This window comes from Trichoplusia ni, chromosome 5 (genome assembly GCF_003590095.1).
Source record: "Trichoplusia ni isolate ovarian cell line Hi5 chromosome 5, tn1, whole genome shotgun sequence".
NCBI lineage: Eukaryota > Metazoa > Arthropoda > Insecta > Lepidoptera > Noctuidae > Trichoplusia > Trichoplusia ni.
This window is the reverse complement of record NC_039482.1, coordinates 2,889,574-2,899,811: the sequence shown is the minus strand read 5'-3', so window position 1 is coordinate 2,899,811 and position 10,238 is coordinate 2,889,574. Positions and strand designations below refer to the sequence as shown.

General features: G+C 33.7%; 1 protein-coding gene across 3 annotated transcripts; it reads left to right on the top strand.

Annotated features, from left to right (window-relative positions):
• The first annotated feature begins 1,186 nt into the window (after positions 1–1,186).
• Positions 1,187–8,706, top strand: LOC113494146. 3 transcript variants are annotated; one of them, XR_003400632.1, is made up of 3 exons: positions 1,187–1,315; positions 1,628–1,732; positions 8,353–8,706. XR_003400632.1 is itself a non-coding variant. In XM_026872335.1 (2 exons), exons 1-2 carry the CDS (start codon positions 7,492–7,494, stop codon positions 8,563–8,565), a joined length of 993 nt encoding a protein of 330 aa, XP_026728136.1. In that variant the 5' UTR covers positions 7,072–7,491; the 3' UTR covers positions 8,566–8,706. The 3 variants fall into 3 exon arrangements, 1 of the variants encoding a protein (XP_026728136.1); XR_003400631.1 differs by lacking the exon at positions 1,187–1,315 and having other exon boundaries at positions 1,375–1,732; XM_026872335.1 differs by lacking the exons at positions 1,187–1,315; positions 1,628–1,732 and adding an exon at positions 7,072–8,271.
• The last annotated feature ends 1,532 nt before the right edge of the window (positions 8,707–10,238 follow it).

Below are 10,238 nucleotides of genomic sequence, written 5' to 3'. Positions count from 1 at the left end.
AAAATATCAATCGTAAAAAGTGAAAAACTAATTTCAAATAAAAATATTATTTGGCACGGACTTCCCAAATTTTAGTAGGAAGTACCTACCTATATATATTTTGAATCATCAAAATCGTTTTACACAGCCCGAAGTCCTTAGGTAACAATAATAAGAAACCAGACAAACTACCACTTGGAACTAAAACTACGATATAACTCACCAAGTTTTGGAAATATTTCACTATCATTTGATAAGCCTCCAATACATCCAAAAATACATTGAACATTCTCATCCAATAAGCTTTGTTGTCCAATTCTCCACATAATCCCGATCTATTCACTTCTTTAATCCACTCCTCAGTCATATGTGACAATAGGTTCAACAATACAGACACGTAAATAACATTTAAATCAAAGCCCATAAATAAAGTTATATTCAAAACATCCCAGATACAAAATATTTGGACAAGCTTAGCAAAATACATGTCAAAACAGAGGTAATAAAAATTAAGAGCAAAAACCATAGCCCAGTTAATTTTGATCTGTCTCCTGGCATCGATTTTAAGATTTTTGAAGGCATTTTGAATTTTCAGAACTAATAACATATTGTTTTCCCTATGTCTAAAGTTTGTATAGAAAAACGCCAGAGAGCCTATGTCGCAGGCAACAGCATTAACCGTGTAGCCGATGACAATAACAGCGCTCAAGGCGTCGGTCATGAAAGATGCCGAAAATTGGTATAAGAAGAAAAAATGAACTGAAACCGTTATAAATAGAAGAGAGACGAAGGAGAAAATACTGTAGCAAATACTATTTACTGATATAGTATTATCTTTAAGTTTGTATTTAGCAGATAGAGTTAAAGTAAGCATGACGTTTAAAGGCCTCAGTAATGAAAATAACTGTTCATCGATCAAAATTGAATCCCTTGATGGTCTAGCTTCTATATCACCAGCGATTCTTTTTATCTTGCGCCGTTTCAGTATTGAAAACATGGCTGATATTGTTGGCTGTGTGGCTCAAATTAACTTATGATATAAAAGATGACGTTATCAGCTTATGTTACTAACGTCTACCTTAATGAAGATATAACATTACTTCTGACCGACACATCAGATAATGTTTATTTATGGGCTTTTTCTAATCATTCTATTTCCGTATGATGGCACTGGTATAAAACCGGTTTCTATGGGTACCTATTACAAGTATCAATATGACTTTTTGAAGTTAAAAAACATCTTTAATTGATTTATGACGCAAGTAGCAGAATAAAATGATGAAGGAAAATCATTTTCATTTTAAAACCTGGATTTCAAATGATAGAATATATAATCGTAATTCGCCATTAGTTACGGCGTCATCGTCATAACATGCAATTATCATAGAATGGCAATCGAAGAGAAAACTTGAAATCTATCAAAACGACTTTTCTTTTCGATTCTTGCTGTGAATGTGATTTTTGCTTTAATACACTGCATTGGAGCTAATCGTCATCTTTAGCACTCTTAGGAATGTAAAAAATTCCCAGTTCCAGAGCTTTCAGATATAAATGCATAGATATCTTCAAACATTTAAAATTTCGATTTAATGGTAAAAATGGTTTAATATTTTGTAATTTTGGGTACTAAAACATATTTATTTTATAGGAAATAGAACTGCAGAGTCACTATACAGTATGTAGATATGAGGCTGACGAAACGAAGGGATAGTGAAGCGTCGATGACGAACAGACTGCAAGCATTCATCTTCCTGTAAGTAGCTTTTAAAACACGTTGTATGTTCTTACAAACTCGTCTTTGTGCGCCTGGAAAATAAAATCTCATCATCTCGTAGGGAATTAGCAAATTTAATCATTGTTAGCCAAATTTTGCTAAGACTTTCCAAAAACAAATTTTATTTTTAGATGGCACATTTCCAAGTACTGCATGTTATGCTCTTTATAGCGCCCTTAATTAACTAATTAACTAATCTGATTTACAAATTAAGATTTTGGTCCACTTTGTTTCTCTGTGGCTACTCCGTCAATGAAAATGCATCCTAAGCTTAAAGCAACAATAATGCAACGGAGATTGCGGACTGGGCAAATAAAATGTTTTGGGGTCCTAGTGCAAAGTTAAAGCAATAATATTGCAGCTGAACAAGAGAGATGCCGCTCTATACAATGTACTGCGCTATCATGCTTTTACTTCCTGTTACTTTAAGACGTGGTGGTAGACCCTCAGATAATCCAATACTCAAAATTGATAAACTTGAAAATATTGTTCACCTGCGCATGATCTGGACTTCATTTGTAAGATACACGTACTCTGGACATCAGATATAATCATATTATGAAACCTCTCACTTTCGAAATTCAAATAAAATTGCAAGAATAAAATTTTTGCCATGGAACATGATGTGATGAGCGATATTGAAAGACCCTGAAAAAAAAATAGACATTCTTAATATTTAAATTTGCTTTGCATTATCCGACTATAATCAGACATTAGCAATGAATAATAGTATTGAGAGAGAGAAAAAACACTCGGTCCAAACTTTATTACATTACATTAGCATAGTCACGAACAAAAACTTCAAATGCATGGGAATGATATTTATCCACGACGAGTCTCATGTCTTTGACTTGAAAGTTCATTAGGAGAACTGATTATGGTCCTTAAATAGTACTATATATTCAAACTAAGATCTTATAGCGATCAAGTGTAATCACTTTTGTTAGCAGTCGATGGAGTGTAGTTCCATCTGGAGCCACGTATGAATTGGCGCTAGTGTCCGGTTCGGGGTTCATGTCGAGCTCAATTTGATTGACATAGAATCCGATTGAGACTTTTAGGCTAGTACTTGGATGAAGTCTAGAAGCCAAATTGAAAAAGCTTGAAGAATTAATGTAGGTAATAATGGGGGTAATGTGGAAATCTTACACACTTACTTCCAAAAAATATTTGCTGGTACCATGATTTTTTCTTCGAAATTCGATTTGATAGGAAACTATTAAAATAGTAAATATGAATGATTTTACTGTATAGAACGCAATCTGTAACAAACAAAAAACATATGTTATACATTGTTTTTCGATAAATGGAACTAATATGCTTTATCAAGACCACTTAGTATCATAGGTAAATAATTTAAAGCAGTCAAACGATAAAACGTTGCTTCTTTATCAAACTTGCCACATTTAGAACATTTTTAAATTAAGCAAAGTCATTAATGACTAGATAGTCATAAGTCACATGGATAATGACACCCCGCTATAAATGCTAACTGCTCTTTGCATCTATACACCGTGATTTTTTAGTCGTCTTACAAAAGCAGCCCAGTTCATGTATCCAACGACTAGAACACGTTCATGATAAAAAATAGGTATTTATGAGATTTGAATAAATTTAAAATGCAATTTTTATTCAATATTATGATGCAATTCGTTGTTTTTTAGAAACACAGTTCTGTTGCGAGTGCGGTCTGAGCGTTGTAACAATGGTGAGAGGCGCGGGCGGCGGCGTTTTTATCATTTTTAAAAGAGTATATTTCAGATTTCTCATGTTTAATTTTTCTTCGTACTTATTATCTTGGTTGATGATAAAAAAATTATAATCACGCCTAGGAGTATTACGTCGGATACATGAACTGGGCTGCTTTTGTAAGACGATTAAAAAATCACCATGTATACAAAAAACAATTGAAATTTTCATAAATGATTTCTGTTACATTTTTTGTATCTCAAATCATATGTATATGTGTCTACTTATAATTCTAAATAAGCTCTTACGAAGATGGCGGCTGCCACTAATGATTCTTTGTTACCGACTGACAGGTAACAAGGTATTACTATGGAAGTGAATGTGTTTACGAATGTCAACCTATTGTCATTAGCAATTAAGCTCATAAATAATTACCGTCGATTACTTAAATTGAATTATTACTTACCAGGACATGGAAAGTTTTCTCTAAAAGTTGATAAACGTCAAAAACTTCCAAAAAAGCATTAAATATTTTAGACCAATAATTTTCATTATCCATTTCCCCTAGGTATCCTGAACTCTTCACATTTTTGACCCACACTATCAAATAATGTGTCAATAGGTTCAGAAGTCTAGACGCATAAATGACATTAATATCAAACAAAATCTCAAAATATGAAGTCATCATATCCCACCATCTAAATTGTAAAAACAGTATGGAATAGTAAAACATCCAGAAGATGTAAAAACAATTCATAGCAACGACGGCAGCCCAGTTAATCCTAATATATTTATTGCTATCAAATTTGAGAATATTGTTGGCATTTTGAGTTTTTAAAAGAAGCAAAGCATTATCATATCTATATTTAAAATTAGTGTAATAATTAAGTAAATAGCCAATGAAACAGAGCCCATTAGAAACAACGTAATGAAAGATATCAAAAACAGTAACATCTTCCTTTGTTTCAATTGACAAATCAAGCCATGCTTCATAAACACAAGTGATTGCAACAATAAACAGTCCAATAAGAGAAAGAACACTATATTGAATACTGTTTACAGTGACGACATCGTCCCGAATTTTGTATTTGGCGCACAAAATCAATGCTTGCATCATGTTGAAAGGCTTAAGCATAGATTGTAGGTTTTTATCAATAACTTCCATATCACTGGGTTGGAAATTATCGACTATTGTGGATCTTTTATGTCGGTTTAAAATCCTAGACATGTCCAGTGGTGTGAACAGTTAAGCTTTAATCAAGTCATTTTGTCGGTGTATCATTTATGACTGGTGAATCCATCATTCATAAAATAATAACTTCAAAAAATGTTATGTCTGAGTGTATTTCAGATTGTTTCCATGGATACCGGATAACAAGATTATGTGCGACAAATATAATAATTATGTTATTTATTGTATTCGATTCTGATGGATTCAAGAATAATAACTACATAGTTTTTCACTTCTTGATTTTTCTTTTAGTTTTAGGAAGCGTCACTATCGTAAGCAAGTATCATAAATATGTTTGGCAGACGAGCATTCATCATCAACATCATCATCCACAGCCTTTATCCTTCCACTGCTGGGCATAGGCCTCCCCTTTCTCGTGCCAATTTCTACAGTCCTGTGCTAGCCTCTTCTAGACTCGATCCGAGACCTTTATTTTGTCATCGACCCATCTTGCTCCCGGACGACCGACGCTTCTTTTGCCTTGTCTTGGCCACCATTCTGTCACCGCCTTAGTCCACCTGCCGTCACTTCGTCTGTCCAAGTGGCCTGCCCAGGTCCACTTCAACCTCATTATTGTGTCATCGACGTCTCGAACTTTGGTTCGTTACGACGAGCATTACAAACTTTAAAGCAAGAACCATGAAACTTATTTATTGGAAATGCTTTTTCATGCCAAGGTTATTATTTATCATTTATTTTTCCGAAGTTTCATCGTTTCCATAGATTTCAATCTTAGTGGAAATCCTTATCACCTCTGTACATTGTTGGAATCCCAAAGATAGTTTTTGTTCATGACCTTTATTACCGTGTATTCAGTCAGTATTCCGATTTGCAGAAATAATTAATACTATTTGGATGGTTTCTTAGGTTTACGCGAATGTTAGACATTAAAATGAAACTACTTTTACGGATTTTATCGCGGTTTAATTTTAGATTTTAGTTCCCGACGTTTCGAAACCTTTGCAGGTATCATGACGGGCAGACCGAGATGGCGCTTGTCTTGACAGAAGATGTTGCTCGTCGTCTACCTTCATAATTTAATTAATTATTTGTGGTCTGACCAAATTTCTCAAATTATTTGTGGTCTGATCAAATTTATTTCGAAAGAAGCTTAAAAATTTTTTTTCTTCCCTCATTAGGGGTATAGGATGACTTTTGGTACTAGGGTTAAAAGGCGACTGTATATCTTTCTTACGAGTTACTCGTATTCAACATTAATTTAACGCTATAATTTTTTGCCATTCAGACGATCTTTCTCCTTCTTAATTTTTTGAAAAGTGTTTTGAAAACTTCATTGTGGCTTCGATTTGATTTTCTATAGCTTAAAAAATATATATAATGACGTTCATTTGTTGCAGTTTGTTTTGTTTTTTGAAACTTACATATACTTCTGTCCATTTTTAAAAAAGCTCATGCAGCAAAAGCTAGAGTAAATACACCTATTTACTCATTCTCATGAATAAAATATTTAAAGCCATTAGGGAAATTGCTTGTAGCATAATTAAGTTTTCTACTCACAATGTAATTACAGGAAGTAGTTGAAATTCAAACAAAGCACGATGACATCGAGTTTTACACTTGACCTCATACATTTTTCCACAACATTTAATGGCTGAAATTTTGAAATCGTATTTCCTGCAGAAGCTGTTGTAATTGTATATGCTGAAACTTTTCGTTTTAATTTAATCAGTTGAGTATCTATTAACAAAGAACTTCTTTTGGAAGTCTACTATGATAAGGATTATGAAATAATAACTACCGGTTTACTCACGCGTATTTATAGCCCGACTAGTTTCGGAACCAACCGGAGTCAACAGTTCGACTCGCGATCCCGCCGCGTCTGCTCATGATTAATCGTTCGTTCAAATCGTTGTCGCAGGTTCGGACAAGCATTTTAAGCTTGCCCTACGCGGGATCCACGTGCCATACCATATGTGTGATCCACGAATGCTTGTTCTGAGTCTGGGTGTCTTTGTGCATGTGAATTGAATACTTGTAAAACCCCCCGCGATACAAATATTAAATTCTTTACTATGGGAAAAAAGGCAAATTATTTATTACTAGCTGTTGCCCGCGACTTCGTCCCCGTGGGTAGAAGATATAAGTTACGATTTATACCTGCCCTGTTTTTTCACATTTTCCATTGTACCTATCTTCGCTCCTATTAGTCGCAGCGTGATGGTTTATAGCCTAAAGCCTTCCTCGATTAATGGTCTATTCAACACAAAAATTTTCAATTTGAACCAGTAGTTCCTGAGATAAGCGCGTTCAAACAAACAAACAAGCTCTTCAGCTTCATATATTAGTATATAGATTATTATAAAAACTAGGCACTGATTGCAGTAGACGCTAAAATTATCACGGAGTACGGCAAAAATGAAAACTTTTCTTCCACCTTTGTAATATGACAACAACAAAAAAACATTGATCAATGTTAATCAACTAGGTATTAATACGGTAATAAATTTGATGGGCGTTTTTGCGGTATGTGTGCGGAACCCTCAGTCACCAGTTTCGAACCGCATTTGGCCAGTTGTTTGTAATCCTGTGTCAATTCAGCGGGTTTTCTGTTAATTGAACTCACCGTAAGCTGTGTTAACATACACATAAGTTATTGTAACATACCAGTAATTACTTAGTTTCTAGTCACTCGTACATCGTGTAATGGTCTTAATGGGTCGTTTTCATAATTTCTATCAACGATTAAGTCTTGCTTATAAAATTAACGCAAAAACAAAAATATTTGAAAACGTGAACGAGACAATTTCGAATTAACGCCAAAAATAATGATATTCTACAATAACGTATAAAAGTCACAATGACGCCGTTTAATAAAATTCGCAAAAGGTTGTTCTTGAAGAAGAAAAATAATCAAAATACCAGAAATGATATTACAGTTGTTGAAGTTATGTTGAACAACTTAGTCGATAAAGACATACAGTCACTTCTTCTGCCTCTAAACTTCGCAACGAATATCATCCTATGTCCTAAGTACCGCATCAAAGACAACTTCATAACCCCAAATCAGTTTGTGTATACCATAACAGCAATATTAGTAGCATGTGCGGTAGCTAGCTTTTTTATCTACCGTCTTTATATACTAGTAAATGTGATGAGAATTGTAACAATAGTGTATTTCGAACTAATTTTTGATGTCTGTTTTTATGTTATTGGCTTCATTTTCACTTTCATTTTGAACGTTATTCAGAGTAATAGAAATATTAATTTCATCTTAACCTACCAAGACGTTCATAGGTATCTCAAAATGGGGGGCAGCATGAAACGTTTTGTTTTTTGGAGTTGGATGACTATCTACACATCCTCTTTTTGTTATTGCATCATGATCTTATACTTTGTCTTCGTCCAACACTTTCCTCATTACCTTTGGATTAATACTATAATTTCTAGTTTTTATGATTCCAATATTTGGAATGCTATTGTGTTCGTTCAGATCTTAAATGTTATGCTAGGTAAATGGAAAAATAACCTTGATCATGGTTTATATGGCGTAGACGAAGTAAATGTTGGAAATATGTCACAGGCATTTGTTAATATTTTGAATTGCTATAACGAATACGTGAGATTATTTCGAAACGTGGTAAGATTTTTTTTTATTGATTTTTGTTTTTTTGGCCGTTTCGTATGTTCACATTTTATGAGTATTTTTTTTTCTTTTCAGATACTTTATTACGTCGTTGATATGATAGCACATGGGCTGCTTTTCATAGAAATGGTTTTAGAAATGTTCAAGATTAGCAATAACTTTGTGAGTATACCAACAAAACCATGTTTGTATGAAAAAAAGACATATTATAACTACAAAAACATAAGGCCCATCCCAAAAATAGCCGAAATAGTAAAATTACTTGAACAGTTGTATATAAAAATATAACAGAGTGACGGCGGTGGTCACAGACCTAACCTACATTGCTCTTCATGACCCTTGTTCGACCCTCACGTAGGACAAATTAGTATTGTGTGATACACGCAAGGTTCTGGAGTCAGAAGAGAAGAGTCTGGGTGTCTTTGTGCATGTGACATGAATGTTACCCCCTTGCAATAAAAAGAATAAAAAAAAAAAAAATTATCACCGAAAAGTATTGACTGTAGCAACCTCGAGTTTTATCCCCATTACCCCAATGTTTTAGTGAACCTAAGCTCATATAAGTCACGTCTTCTTTACCATTCCTTTCTTTTTCCAGGATGTGGCATCTTTTTTAACTATGACGGTATTTACTTGGTTAACAAGGATTGTATTCATACAATCAGTATTGTGCATGAGTTGTCGACAATTCTATGAGGCAGTGGAAAATGTTCAAGATTCTTGTTTCGTCAAGTTGCGGTCAAATTGCTCAGGTGACTATAGTTTTTGATAATTTTATAATTAATGTAAATATATGAGGTGGAAAATTCGAACACACCGTTTGGATTTAGTGGAATTCTATAAAAAAACTTCTTGGAATTATAAAAAATATTTTTACCCATACAAAATGCTCGATATTGTAAACAAGCCTTAATTTAATTAACAGGCACCAGTCGCTTTATTAATTAAGCTACCAAGATCGCAACCCAAGCGCTGAAATTCAAATGTACTATGTTACGTCTTATGGCGGACGATTACGACATCTGGTTGACTAATGTTAGAATTAGATACACCAACTCGATTAAATACAAGTCCGAAAGATGGCGCGCATCCTTGCTATTTGAATAACTAAATAATGAGAATAAGTGCTGCGAAGGCAAAATAATGTTTTTTTTTGGTATTGGATTTCAATTATTATTTGCAATACAGCACATTCTGCATATTACGTGGCATATCATGATTTTAACTTGATCTTATATTGATATCTCCTACAACGGTATTTAACATTTCTTTGTCGATATTCCAGACAAAGAGAGACATCTCTGCAAGAACGTCCTTCGTTTGTGTCGGTCAGCATTCAAGAAGATAAGTATATGGGGATTATTCGACGCGGATTCCAAATTGCTATTGACCCTTGTGGAATTCCTTATGAATTATACAGTGGTGTTGTTGCAATTTGCATTTCTGTAATTATATTAAGGTTTTATTCAAAAAGCTAATTATGTTTAAAATGAATAAATTTTTCGATTATGGAATCCTTGGTTTAATACTGGTAATTAATAAAGTCTGACTTCATACGCACCTTGAAGACAAATTGCAAATCTAGGGCCAATATCAAGGAACTTAATTCGGACAATTAAACAGTTGGCTCTTTTAGATTTTAGATTTGAAACAGTCTTGTGAAATTTCGTTTATCTAGATCGTATAAAAGTTCCTCTGTTTCTGAATGTATTGTATTGATGCAGACCTTTATATGGTGGAAAAATAATACATCTTAATTAAACACAGCTACAACATTGTCACAAAGTAATACTTAGATACCTTATCATACAGTCAATAAATAAACGTTTTTGATTATTGGTTTTGTTATTAATGTCCTCATTGCAGTTGAACATTGAACAAAATAAGACATGTTTTCTATTAGAAAAAGACCAAAAAAAACCAAAGTCACTTTTATAGAAGTCGAACCGTCTGTTAGCACG

Coding starts and splice junctions, on each gene's coding strand:
- LOC113494146 (XM_026872335.1), top strand. CDS start 7,492: ATGACGCCGTTTAATAAAATTCGCAAAAGGTTGTTCTTGAAGAAGAAA. Junction 8,272..8,352: donor TGAGATTATTTCGAAACGTG/GTAAGATTTTTT, acceptor TTTTCTTTTCAG/ATACTTTATTACGTCGTTGA.